The 14,847-nt window shown below is 42.9% G+C and overlaps 1 protein-coding gene and 1 long non-coding RNA gene across 4 annotated transcripts in view; one reads left to right on the plus strand and one right to left on the minus strand.

Annotated features, from left to right (window-relative positions):
- LOC138763628 (doublesex- and mab-3-related transcription factor 1-like) overlaps positions 1–1,704 on the minus strand; it is a 28,904-nt gene extending 27,200 nt beyond the window's left edge. For 2 of the 3 annotated variants that reach the window (XM_069938107.1, XM_069938105.1), the window contains exon 1: positions 450–1,172. In XM_069938107.1, coding sequence (XP_069794208.1) covers positions 450–927 — 478 coding nt within the window. In that variant the 5' untranslated portion in view covers positions 928–1,172. Of the gene's footprint in view, positions 1–449; positions 1,173–1,496 lie in introns of those variants that run through there. The other variant, XM_069938106.1, reaches the window with a different exon arrangement.
- Positions 542–13,943, plus strand: LOC138763629 (uncharacterized). Its single transcript, XR_011357686.1, has 5 exons — positions 542–756; positions 1,046–1,141; positions 1,549–1,633; positions 3,834–3,979; positions 13,752–13,943. It is a non-coding gene; the product is annotated as an uncharacterized lncRNA (long non-coding RNA).
- Positions 13,944–14,847: the final 904 nt, after the last annotated feature.

Raw genomic sequence — 14,847 nt, forward strand, 5'->3', positions numbered from 1 at the left:
AGGGAGGGACACGTTAAATTGCTGTGGAGGACACGCGTGTACAGAGAGGCCCTTAAAATTCATGAAGATTACTGTTACACACGATGAGTTAGTTTCTGCGATCAGTTCCAGTCCAAATTCAATTTTAAAACATGATTTGGCATAGAAACTCAAAAATGCTATTTGAATACATTAAATAAAGATTTAACTTTTATGGGGTCAGAGAAATATGCTCTTGAGACCAGCTTGTTCGTGCCGGCCAAGTTGTGGACCGCAGCAGGTCCCCTTTGCCCGCTTTCGGCCCGCAGCCCCCAATACCTTTCCTATCCAATTTGCTGTCTAAATGTCTTTTAAACGTTACAAATGTGCCTGACTTCATCTGGCACCTCGTTCCATGCCCCTCTACCCTCTGTGTCAATTTCAGCGACGTTCCAGAAGATGTGTTAACGAATGTGCATTGTTTGCCTCACCGAACTGGGTGGAGTTGTGCCCAGTGCAGGTGGGGGGACTGTCCTTGCTCTCGCCGCCGCCCTCCCCGCTTCGGCCGGGTCCGCGTCTGTCCGGCACTGAGGCTTCTCCCTCCGGCTGGGAGCTGCTGGGGTCCGGACTCATCGCGGCTCGTGCTGGGAGTTGCTCCGGGGCCACGGGTGGACTGGGGCCAGTGCTACTGCCGACCGCCCCCAGAGAAGGCGAGGCGAGCCCCAGCTCCTCTTCCCGCTGCTGCTGTTTGCGGAGTGCTTTCTGAGCTGCCATGATGCGCTGGCGCTCGGCGATCAGGTAACACTTGGGGCATTGGCAGCGGCGCCAGCTGCAGGCTCCGTGTCCCTTCAGCCGCACGTCGAATCCGTGGTTTCTACAGCGGGAGCACTTGGGAGTTCGGGGAGGCTTGGCTGCCGTGCCCTCGCCTCTCTCAATTTTCGAGCTCCCGGACATTCTTGCTCCTTTCATTCACAAGGAAGAGTTTGAAACAGGCGCCAGTCTGAGGAAGAGAACCGTGGAGCCGCACCTGCCAGAGGGGAAACGTTACTAATGTTGTACATTTTATCTTGTCTGTAACTTTCTTCAGATTGTCCCAAAATCGATACTACTCGCAGAACACCAAATGATACCCTTTTGACTGGCCCGGAGACCACGGTCTTAAAAGTTTACTCGTTGTTTTAGTGTGAGTATTTAACGGATAATGTACACTTCAATCTCTGGGCAGATTCGCATCATGAAGAGTAACCGGGCCCCCCAAACCCCCCCCCCCAGGAAATGTACAGAAGGCAAAATCAGTTTTTGATTTGGTTGCACTAAAAGTCTACAGTTTTTTTTTTAAATCTGCTGGAGGAAGATTACTAGTCTTGATGTTGGGGATGTTACTGCCGCTCTCTTCCGCGGTACAGTTCTGATCCGTTCAGGTCTGTCATTTTTTAACACTCTCTACAGTACTGGTGGGGATAGGTCTGTTCCTGCATAACACCGAATCTGGAATTGGAACCCCTCAAGACCAGTGGACAATCCCCCTCACCACACACCCCGATGCTGATCGACTCGCTGAGTTCCCACAGCAATCTTTTTTTGCTTCAGATTCCAGCATCAGTTGAAATTTCGGATAATCTTCTTAAGTGGACCGGTGGGACAGATTCTACATAAACTCGGTGGTACGTTGCAGGTGAGAACCATTCGATTGCTTTATTACATTGGGCACAGTACTGACGGGGTCAAGTCGGTCCCTGCATAATACTGAGATACACTAACTACTGAGATAGTTTTATCATTGTTTACAATTGGGTACAATTGTGATGGGCACATGTCTACGACTGCATAACATTAGGGTACAATGTTAGTGGAGACGTGTGTTCGTGGAGACTGAGGTTCAGCAAAGGTGGGGATATCTGTCAATATATAATATTGGGGTACAGTACCAGTGGGGGTGATTCTTTTGCGCATCGGACTTGTCAGCCACAAACGAGCCTGCAGCTGACGTGGACATTTACCCCCTCCATAAATCTTCGTCCGCGAAGCCAAGCCAAAGAAGAGAAGAGTATTGGTGGGGTCAGGTTTGTCCCTGCATAACACTGAGGTACATTACTAGTTGGGACAGGTCTGATGTTACATAACAACTGAGGTGTATTAAAGTGGGGACATATGTACCTGTGCATAGCACCAGGACAGAGTACTGGAGTTAGGTTTCTTGTTATATACAATTGGATATACTGCTGTGCGCATGTTCCTCACATGTTCTGAATCTGGAAGAATTTGATGGCAGGATGTTGATTTGTGATGGACATCAAAAAGATATAAAGGTGCTTAGTCAGCGTGCACCTGCTGCCTACTCAGGGCCACTGTGTGCCTCTAAATGCCCGGTCTTGAGGTTCTCAATACCATGCTGAATATACCTTTTTACTTTGAGTAGATATAGACTAGGGATCCAAAGTCAGCACAGATGCTGCATTTCTTAAAAGAAGCTTAAATCTTTTCCTCCATGTGTCTGGAAATCTCTTCCCATGATAGTTCTAGACATAGGCAGCTGCAAGCTGTCAGAGTGTAGTGATAGTTGGTGCTTCCTTCAGTATTGTGAGACATTGACTCTTAGATCACCCAACACCTGTGAAATGTGTCATAAGGCAAGGGCCCAACTTGGCAGCAAAGGACCTATGGGATTCTTGACAACAAACCATATTTTACACCCACAACTTGTATTTTCTAGGATGCAATAGACTTTTTGATCATATCAGGAATGGGTTGTGATCTCAGACTTACAGAGCCCAAGAAACTTGTAGCTAAACACACATTTCCTATACCTTAAGCTATTAGTAGGCTCCAATAATTTACACATCAAGTTATGAAATAAACTGACAAAATGTTCCTGGTATGTGTTTGCACACTACAAGTGTTCCACATTTTCTGAGGTGGTATGTTGATTTGTAAATGATAATGTACTTAGTTATCAAAGACAATGAAAATAAAAGAAAAATCTGTCTGTTTTCATGTTGGCAATAAATTATAGTTCATGATGCTAATTATAGTTATTTGCATTTGTCAATTTTATTTTTAAATTCCATTCTTGTTTATAGTGAAATACAGTTAATTGAAATGGAAATAATATTAGAATAAGGCAAACATGATTTAATCAGCATTTCTGGGCTTGCTTTCAGCAAAAGGATTTGATAAATAGATGGCAAAATAAATTTGAAGGAGGAGGAAGGGATTGGGATGGCAGGGAACATGACCTTCTGTTAAATACAGTAACATTCAGTAACTGAGGCAAGCATCCCAATCAAAAGTCATGTGATCAAACACGTTGGATGAAAGTGGCAACTTTTGTTAATAGCGAGTACATGGAAATGCACTCCTCAGCCCACTAATTCTGTGTTGACCACCATTAAACACTAATACGACATGAATCCTTTTTTTAATTTATCAGCTCTGGGCTTGTTATTGGGCAAGTGAACATTTTAATTTTAGGTATAATGATCTTGTGTTGAATTGGGGCTAATAGAATAGAAATGCTGATCGTTCGACCAATTCTTTTTTCTGATGTGAAATTGTAAAAGCTTAGTTGCAGCTATATAAGTACTCTGAGTAAAATACTGTATTTTTAAGTTTGTGAATTTACTGTACATTATTTTGGAGAATAAACATTGGCAACAAATCTGAGGATGGTTTCTCCATAATGTATGAATGTGGCAATTCATGAATTAATTCCCTTATTTAAGAAAATAATGATATATTATTGAGTGTAACCACCATTGTAGACAAGGTACTAACTTCTTAAATCTCACAAAGAAGAGATTTCAAATGTAAATAAATATTTTAAAGCTTTGGGGCACCAGCCTGTAAGATATATATCATAGTATTTTGCTCTACAGAAGTGCGGTTTGGAGATTTACCTGTGAAGATGGCATTAAAGTATGTAGGCAGAAATTGACGTGATCCAAAATTTGAGATGAAAACATCTTGCCCATCTACCATCAATCAAAGATATTGGGCTGTAAACACCTATACTGACATCCCTGTAAGTGAATACACCTACATCAATGCAGAATCTCTATTATTCAGAAGCTAGTTTCCATAATTTGCAAGTTGACTTAAATTGGGTCAAGTCCCAAAATGGTCTCTTCTGAGCTACTCATGGGAAGAGATTACCAAGCAGACAAAGCCTTTATCAAAACAAACAACATTCCCACTGACTCTAGGGAATCTCTGGTCCATGACCACTCAAAGTGATGAAAGAACATTTGGAGTGATTTTGAGAACCCAGAGTGCATGCAAAGATGCCTTGCATAAACAATGGAAGGAAAGTGCACCACCTCGTAAAGTATCCATCTGCCCATCCATCAGGCATTCCTGCTTCACGTCTGAAAGAGTCAGCTTGTCAGATTGGATTTATTAGCTACCTCAGAACTTGCAAATCCAGACTGGGAGCAAGTTAAACTCATTCCCAAAGGAGTTAAGCAAGAAAATCAGCAGATGCTGGGATCTAGTGCAATACACAAACATGCTGGAGAAACTGAGAAGGCCACACATCAAGAATAGATGTAAAAGGCAATCAGTGTTTGGGCCTGAGTCCTTTATCAGGAATGTGGGGTAGGGGGGAAGTAAAAACCTGAATAAAAAGATGGGGTAGGGAGAGGAGGGAGGAAGGAAAAATACGAGAAGCATGGGCTAATAGGTAATGTGGAAGAAGAGAAAGATGCTGACAAGTGATGGGGAGAGAGCAAAGGGTTTAAAAGGATATCCCTCTGATAGAAGAAGGAAGGTGTAGGAGCTGAAGGAAAGGACAGCTGAGGGTTAAGGAAAGAGAGGAGACCAGGGGAGAAGTTAAAGGAATTTGGAGGTTGATATTGATGTTGTCTGGTAGGAGACTTCCAAGATGGAACATTGTGATAGGATGGAATCCTATCACCTCTGTATATATTTGCATATAGTACTAATGATTGGCTGAGAGCCGTAGCCACACCTACTGGCCAGGTCATAAGGAGCTACACCTAACCAGATCCAAGTCAGTCTGGACTGGTTGACCTCGATATAGTACGCTCCAGTCTTTTGATAATAAAAGCCTTGGTTTGAATCTACAAGTCTTTGAGTCATTCGACGCGCTACAAACATAAGGTGTTGTTCCTCTAATTTGGGGGTGGCCTCGATTTGGCAGTAGATGAGAACATAAGAGCATAAGAGCAGGAGTAGGCTATCTGACCTGTCAAGCCTGCTCAGTCATTCAATGAGATCATGGCTGATCTGATTATAGACTCATCTCCACCTACCTGCCTTTTCCCTTATTATGTAAAAATCTATCCAACCTTGTCTTTAATATATTTACTGAGGTACCCTCCACTGCTTCAATGAGCAGCAATTTCCACAGATTCACCACCCTCAGGGAAAAGCAGTTCCTCCTCATCTCTATCCTTGATCTACTACCCTGAATCTTGAAGCTATTTTCCTTCGTTCTGATCTCCCCTACCAATGGAAACAACTTACCTACCTCTATTTTATCAATGCCTTTCTTAATTTTACATGTTTCTATAAGATCCCCTCTCATTCTTCTACATTCCAGTGAGTACAGTCCTAGACGACTCAGTCTCTCCTCATAGGCTAACCCCTTCATCTCTGAAATCAACCTGGTGAACCTTCTCTGCACCACCTCCAAAGCCAGTACATCCTTCCTCAAGCTAGGAGATGAGAACGGCATGCTGTACTCCAGATACAGCCTCACCAGCGCCTTGTAGAGTTGCAGCATAACTTCCCTGCTCTTAAATTCCATCCCTCTAGCAATGAGGGCCAACATTCCATTTGCCTTTTTGATAGGGACAGCATGGTTAGCGTAGCAACTAGCACAACGCTGTTACAGCGCCAGCGATTTGAACCAGGGTTTGAATTCCACGCTGTCTATAAGGAGTTTGTAATTTATTCCCATGTCTGCGTGGGTTTTCCCTGGCAGCTCCGATTTCATCCCACCATTCAATTGGGTGGCACAGGCTCATGGGCTGAAAGGGCCTGTTACCGTATCGTATGTCTAAATTAAATTAATTTTAATTGCTGCACCCACAAACCAATCTTTTGCAATTCATGCATAAGCACTTCTAAGTTATGTACTGCAGCATGCTGCAATTACTTTCCATTTAAATAATAATCTGATCTTCTATTTTTCCTTCCAAAGTGGATGACCTCACATTTGCCAACATTGTACTCTATCAGCCAGACCCTTACTTAACCTATTCATGTCTCTCTGCAAACTCTCAGTATCCTCTGCACAGTTTTCACTCACTTAACCTATCCATATCTCTTTGCAAACTCTCAGTATCCTCTGAAATTTTGTTTTCCTCTTAATTTAGTGTCATCAGAAAACTTTGGTACACTATACTTTGTTCCCTCTTCCAAATTGTTAATGTATATAGTGAACAGTTGCTCACAATATCCTTAAAGAACTTCAGTAAGTTTGTCAAACTGGACCTGCCTTGCACAATTCTGCTCCTTCTGCCTGATGGATCCATTTTGCTCCTGATGCGTCACTATTTCATCTTTAATGATAACTTCAAGCATTTTCTCAACTACAGACAGTCCCCAAGTTGAAAACGTCTGATTTATGAATAACCCATAGTTATGAACCGACAAGCCAGCTGAAAGGAGAATGACATCTACTTCTGGTTTGAGCGGAGCTCGCTTTCCATTAGTTTGCTTCCCTGTCAATCGTCAGGTGGCTGATGACACAAGCACGCTCCATCATGACACCTCTGCAACCATCATGGCTTGGCGCGAGGCCACTGCTAAGCCCCGCAAAATGACAGCCCAGAATTAAAGTGTGGTTGTGCCACCAAGGAGTGGGGGGGGGGGTGGGGGGGAGTGAGGAGCAAGTGAAGGAGCCAGGCATGGAATTCAAAACTGTAACCATTTTCCATCATCTTCTCCTTTAAGTGTTAACTTTTAATCATGATCTTATGATCATGTAAGTAGCTACTTACAGAATTAGGTTACAGAACTCGTATTTAACCTAGGGACTGCCTGTACAGATGTTAAACTAACTGACCTATAGTTCCTTGCCTTTTACCTACATCCTTTTTTGAATAGTGTCGTGACATTCGCCATCTTCAAATCCACTGGGTCCTGCCCAGAGTCGAAAGAATTTTGGTAAATTATCACCAAAGCCACGTCAGTGACTTCTACTATTTCTTTCGGTACCTTGGGATTCATTCCATCAGGACCATGGCATTTGTCTATCCTTTGACCCTCAAATTTTCTGAGTATGGTTTCATTAGTGATAGCTATTATATCCAGGTGCCCACCTCCCATCACATCCATAACATCCATATGTTAAAACAAAATAGACTTTCAAAGCCTCATTTCCCAATATCAATTCCCCCTTCTCATCTTCCAAGGGACCAACCTTCACTTTAGCCACCCTTTTGCACTTTATATAATTATAAAAACTTTTACTATCCATTTTTATATTTTGTGCTAATTTTTTCTCTTAGTCCACCTTCCCTCTCATTATTTGCTTCATGGTTCTTAGTTGCTTCTTAAAAATTTCCCATTCTTCTTGTTTCCCACTGTTCTTGGTGACTTTGTACACGAGCTTTTAATTTGATATTTTCCTTTATCTCCTTAGTTATCCAAGGTTGCTGTCCCCACCCTTATTGTCCTTGCTTTTAATTGGAATATACTTTTGTTGACCACCGTGAAAAATCTCTTTAAAACTCTTCCACTGTTCCTCAACCATCCCATCATAGAGCCTGCATTCCCAGTCTACCCTGGCCAACTCTTCCCTGATCTCCTTTTAGTTTCCTTTGTTTAAGCATAACCCATTTGTTTTAGATCAAACTCTTGTTCCCTTCATCTGTATGAGAAACTCACTCATACTGGGATAACTCTTTCCAAGAGGATCCCGAACTACAAGATCGCTAATTTTGCCTGTCTCATTGCACAGGACCATATCCAAGAATGGATGTTCCCTTCCAGGTTCAGTAATATGATATTCAGGAAAGCCATCATGTATGAATTCTATGAAGTCCTTCTCAAGGTTGTCTCAAGCAACCTAGTTCACCCAGTCTATATGCATGTTAAAGACCCTATGATAACTGCTGTTCCATCCTTAGATGGCTTCAATGTTTCTTGGTTTATTGCCTGTGCCACTGTAATGTTATTATTTGGTGGCCAATAGTCAACTCCCACCAATGATTTTTCCCCTTTACTATTCCTAATCTCTACCCGAATGGATTCAGCATTTTGCTTTCAAGATTTTAAATCATCTCTCACTTTTCCCCTGATTTGACCACAGCAACAGTGAAGAACTGCTCCTCTGCACCCCCACATCCCATGATGATCCTATCCTGTCCGTATCTGAGGATGACATGTGTGCTGCCTTTAGGAGAGTGAATCTGAGGAAAGCAACCAGTCCGGATGGGGTTCCTGGCTGAGTATTAAAAATCTGTGCTGACCAACTTACCTGTATATTCACAGATACCTTCAACATCTCAGTCCGGCAAGGCATAGTACCCACCTGTTTCAAACAGGTTTCAATCATACCAGTGCTCAAGAATCCTGCCTTAATGACCATTGACCAGTAGCACTTATATCAACAGTGATGAAGTGTTTTGAAAGGCTGGTGTTAAAGCATATCAGCTCCTTTCTTAAGGTGACAGTTCGCCTATTATAGCAACAGGACTGTGGCAGATGCCATCTCACTGGCTCTGCACAAAGCCCTAAAACACCTGGACAGTAAAGATACATTAATCAGTATGCGCTTTATCAACTACAGTTCAGCATTTAACACCATCATCCCCTCAAAACTGATTAGCAAGCTCCAAGACCTAGGAATCAACACCCCACTGTGTAATTGGATCATGGATTTCCTCGCCTTCAGACCACAATCAGTGAGGATTGGTAAGAGAATCTCCTCCACAATCTCTATCAGTACCAGAGCACCACAGGACTGCGTTCTTAGCTCCCTGCTCTATTCACTTTACACCTATAACTGTGTAGCTTGGTATGACAATAAGACCATCTACAAATTTGCCAACGATACTTTGGTAGTGGGTTGTATAAAGAAAGGTGATGATTAGCATACAAGAGAGAGATTGAACACTTGGCTGAATGGTGCACCAACAACAACCTTGCACTCAATGTTACCAAAACTAAGGAGCTGATTGTTGACTTCAGGGAGGGAAAACCAGAGGTCTACAATCCAGTGATCATTGAGGGATCAGAGGTGAAGAGGGGGAACAAATTTAAGTTCTTGGGAGGATCTTTCATGGACCCTACACACTAATGACATTTTGAAGAAAGCATGTTAGTGCCACTACTTCCTCAGAAGTTTGTGGAGGTTTGGTATGACACCAGAAATCCTGGCAAATTTCTACAGAAGTGTGCTGACCAGCTGCATCACAGTCTTGTATGGGGACACCAATATCCCTGAGAATAAAGCCCTCCAATAGGTAGTGGATGCAGCCCAAGGCATCACAGGCAAAACCCCTCCCCACTATTGAGAACATCTACAGGGAACGCTAACACCTGAGAGTAGCAGTAATCATGAAGAATCCACTCCACCCAGCACATGCTCTGTTCTCGCTGCTGCCATCAGGAAAAAGCTGTAGGCTCCACAAGACTCGCACCACCAGGTTCAGAAACAGCTGCTACCCATCCACCATCAGACTCCTCAACAACAAACTTAATCAGGGACTCATTTAAGGATCTAACTTTTGCACTTTAGTGATTTTTTAATTCTCTCTATTGCACAGTCAGTTTGTTTACATTTGGTATCTGTTTACAGTTCTTTATTTGTTTACATGTGTATGTTGTGTACAGTTTTGGCACTACTAAGAAGAATTCGGCCTCACCCACAGGACATTCTCAGAGTTGTATGTGATGTCATGTATGTATTCTGACAATAAATCTGAAATCTGATCTCATCCTTAATTAAAAGCACCACCTTTACCTTCCTGCCTGTCCTTCCTTTTGACCTGATGTCCTTGGATATTTAATTTCCAATCCTCTCCACTCTGCAACCATGATTATATTGATTTGATATGTCTGTGCATGTATTTGTTTAACCTGTACTTAATGTTGCCCTCCAAGAACACATAATATTTCACAAATATCAGGGTAGCTAATGTTACCCCACTATTTAAAAAGGGGGTAGAGCCTTACATCAGTAGTGGGCAAAATGATGGAATCCATTATTAAGGATCTAATAGCGGAGCATATGACTAGCAGAGAAGGGATCGGATGGAGTCAACATGGATTTACAAAAGGTAAATCGTGCTTGACAAATCTATTGGAATTCTTTGAGATGGTGACAGGTAAAATAGATGGGGGAGAGCCAGTGGATGTGGTGTACCTGGACTTCCAAAAGGCCTTCGATAAGTCCCGCATAAACGACTGGCTTACAAAATCAAGGCTCATGGGTTTGGGGGCAAAGTATTGATGTGGATTGAGAACTGACTGGCAGGTAGAAGACAGAGAGTTGGGATAAATGGCTCATTTTCTGAGTGGCAGGCGGTGACCAGTGGGGTGCCACAGGGATCTGTACTGGGACCCCAGCTGTTCACAATTTACATTAATGATCTGGATGAGGGGATTGGATGTAATATCTCCAAATTTGCAGATGACACTAAGCTAGGAGGGGTTATGTGCACGGAAGAGGGGGGTCAGGAAGCTCCAGTGTGATTTGGATAAATTGAGGGACTGGGCAGATACATGGCAAATGCCCTACAATGTGGATAAATGTGAGGTTATCCACTTTGGTAATACAAACCGGAGGGCAGATTACTATTTGAATGGCAATAGATTAAGAGATGGGGAAGTGCAGAGAGACCTAGGGGTACTTGTACACCAGTCTCTGAAGGCGAGCATGCAGGTACAGCAGGCGGTTAAAAAGGCAAATGGTATGTTGGCCTTCATATCAAGAGGGTTTGAGTATAGGGACAAGGATACCTTACTGCAGCTGTACAGGGCCTTGGTGAGACCCCACCTGGAATATTGTGTGCAGTTTTGGTCACCTTATCTAAGGAAGGATGTTCTTGCAATGGAGGGAGTGCAGAGGCGATTCACCAGGCTGATACCTGGAATGGCAGGAATGACTTATAAGGAAAGATTGCGCAAATTGGGATTGTACTCGCTGGAGTTTAGAAGATTGAGAGGGGATCTCATAGAGACATATAAAATTCTGGCAGGACTGGACAGAATGGATGCAGATGGGATGTTTCCAATGATGGGAAAATCCAGAACCCGGGGCCATGGTTTGAGGATAATAGGCAAACCATTTAGGACCGAGATGAGGAGGAATTTCTTTACCCAGAGGGTGGTGAATCTGTGGAATTCATTGCCACAAAGAGCAGTAGAGGCAGGTTCATTAAATATATTTAAGAGGGAATTAGATCTATTTCTTCAGTATAAGGGTATTAAAGGTTACGGAGAGAAGGCGGGGACGGGGTACTGAACTTTAAGATCAGCCATGATCTCGTTGAATGGCGGAGCAGGCTCGAAGGGTCGAATGACCTACTCCTGCTCCTATCTTCTATGTTTCTATGTAAATCAACCAACTAATTCCAATGGAATGGAAACCATGACAATTGGAGATGATGGATTTGTTGCAGCCTTCAATCACCTTCACAGCCATTCGAAGTAACTTCATTCGCCTGTTCCACTGTTGAGGTCTTGGTTGGATTGTTCTTTGTCAAGGACCTCACCCTTGACCTTACTGCCCTACCAGGAGTATAGCTCCAGACAGCATTGTCCTTAGGATCTCAGGACCACACAAACTTCTCCACCACAACAAGGTGACAATCCACGGAGAAGAAGTAGTAGATGAAATGCCATTGTCCAGGCTGTTTTGACTTGGTATGTGTCAACTTTCCTGAACTGCTACAATTCAATTTTTTGGCTACCAGTGCGAGTCACTTACCTTAAAATATGATTTCTCACTTAGAATATAACCGTTGAAGTACAACTATTGAAATATATTGGGAGGGTAGTCACTGATAAAGGAAACTCGGCAGGTAACTTCCAAAAACAGCAATGTAATTGTGACAAAGTTATCTGTTTCAGTGACAATAAGGGATAGTTTTTCAAATAAAAAATCCAGGTATCAATCACAGCTAGGCACTTTCCTTTGGGGATATGGTTGATGCCCTTACTGAAGCTTTGCTAATCATGGTAGATTGGGGTGAGGTGGAATGTATTGGGAAGGAGGGAATGAAGAGAAGACAGAGATGGAAACAACAACAATGTTTTTTTAATGCTACAGCATAGCACTAGGGTCTTTTGGCCCCTGGAACCCGTTCAGCTCAATCACACCCAATCAACCAGGCAACTCCATATGTTTAGGAGGAAATTGGAACACCCGGAAAAAAATTCAGGCAGCACGGGGTGATTGTACAAATTCATTACAGATAACCTTGGTTTAAACCTGGGTTGTTGGTGATAAAATAAAGTTCATTATCGTCCGATTTTACAAGTACAACCTGATGAAACAGCGTTCATCGTTCCTTGGTACAAAAACACATCCAGACATAACACATATACAGACAAATGATACATTTGCAGAACGTATATACATATAACTAAATAAATAGATAAATGTTGTTTGATTAATAGTAGCCTCAGAGGGTTTGTATCAGCAAATTTATTTCAGTTGTTCCGATGGGAACACTGCCCATGGGAAGAACCTGGTTCTCAGCCTGGTGGTTCTGGCTCTGATACTACTCTGGTATCTCTTTCCCAACACAAGAAGCTGAAAGATGCTGTGTGCAGGTTGGGAGGGGTCCACAACAATTTTGTGAACTCTCTTCAAACAACAATCCCGGTAGTACACATCGATAGGGGGGGATGGAGACACCCATCCTCTCTGTCACTCTTATGGTGCTGTGGATTGACCTCTGATCCAATGCTCTACAGCAAATGTACCACATTCTGATGTAGGTGGCCAAGATGTTCTTGATAGAACATCCTGTACAAAGTTGACAGGATGGTGGCTGGTAGCCTTGCCTGGCTCTGTCTTCTCAGGAAGTGTAGTCGCTATTGTGCCTTCATGAGAAGTGAGGAGATGTTGTATGACCATGATAGGTCATTTCTTAAGTGGATTCTGAGGAACTTGGTACTCCCTACTCTCTCTGTTACTGAGTTGTTAATGTGTGATAGAGGGTGGTCATTACTACACCTCATCTTTCCATTCATCTCCTTTGACTTGTCCACATTGAGACTCAGGTTATTATTCTTGCACCATTTCATAAAATTTTCCACCTCTTTTCTATGGTGTGAGTCATCGTTGTTCCTGATGAGGCCATCTATAAGTGCCATCTGCAAATTTGATGACACTGGATCTGACGGATGCAGTCATGGGTCATTAACGTGAACAAGAGAGGGCTGAGCATGCAATGTTGAGATGCGCCAGTGCTCAGTGTGCTAGTGCTTGACGTTCTGCTGCCGATCTGAACAGTCTGTGGACTTTCTGTGAGGAAGTCCAGAATCCAGTTACCGAGATAGGTGTTGAGTCCCATAAAGGAGGTGCACTTTGATCCATTCCATAACCAAACCCTTGAAGCATTTCATAATGGTGGTGGTCACTCTCATGGGGTGGTTGTTGTCGAAGCCTGTTAATGTTGTCCTCTTTGATATCAGGATGATAGCGGCAGTCTTGAAACCCACAGAGGGTGATAGACTGCTGCAGTGAGGTGTTGAAGATGTCCATAAAGATGTCTGCTGCAGGAATTTATTTGGAATTTCATCTTACAAAATGATGCTTCCTTGAAAGAATGAATGAAAATAATCTCAATATTCTCCCTATTTTCCTGCAGTTACTGAATGATATCAAGATCAAGATCTCGGAGCAATAAACTTGTGATAAGGCTTCATAAGCAAGTTTAGCAAATCAGGTTATAACAGCAGTGTGAATAAAGGTTGGTCCTAGGGAGTTTGGGATGAGTTCTTAAATCAGAAGATGACACATACAGGTCCTTGCTGGCACTTTGATAAGAGTATTCCATTAATCTGAGTATGTATACTTTTTTTTCAATTGACTTCATTTTCCAATAAGTTAGTAAACAATATTTTAAATGTTCCCATTGAATCGGTTTTTGGTACTTTTTTGTGTACAACATATCAGTTCCCAACAATTAACTGTAAAATGAAAGGAAGTTTACTCAACCTCTGATTGAGTTGGAGCAAGCAGACACGTGATTGGTGGAGGAGTGAGCAGGTGATCTGTTTCAAACAGCTACAAAGTGTCTAAAAGTCAGTTGGAGCAAGCAGACAGGTGATTGGTGGGGTGTGAGCAGACAATGGCCACTTAAGTGAGGGACTGTGTAGCGATCAATGAGGGGGTGTCTATTGTTCAACACTTAGTAGTGTTAATGGATAAGGTATTATGACTATTGAGTTAGTGCTCTGTGTTGAGTGTCAGATGTAGGGTTTCTGGGAGACTTTGAACCTCCCTGATGCCCATGTCTGTGCTAGGTGGACCTCCTAGAGACCATGTTAAGGAACTGAAGCTTCAGCCTGATGATCTATGGCTCATTGGGGAGAGTGAGGAAGTGATTGGAGCCACAAGGAGCATGCAGAGAACACCTCTGTGGCCATTCCTGTCAGCAAAAAGTTTATTGTTTTAGATAGTATTGGGGAGGATGACCTGACAGAGGATGACCATTGGGACCAGGTCTCTAGCCCCGAGTATATCTCTGTAGTGGTGAAGGTGAAGAGGCATGTAATAGTAATGAGAGATTCCATTGTGAGGAGAACAGACAGGAGATTCTGTGAGCCTCATAAAGACACCTGGATGCTGTGTTACCTCCCTGGTGCCAGGGTATGTGAGGAGGTCCTGAAGAGGGAATACAGAGAATTAAGGAGGAAGCTGAGAAGCAGGACCTCCAGGGTGGACATCTCAGGATTACTGCC

The sequence above is a fragment of the Narcine bancroftii genome, chromosome 5 (assembly GCF_036971445.1).
Source record: "Narcine bancroftii isolate sNarBan1 chromosome 5, sNarBan1.hap1, whole genome shotgun sequence".
NCBI lineage: Eukaryota > Metazoa > Chordata > Chondrichthyes > Torpediniformes > Narcinidae > Narcine > Narcine bancroftii.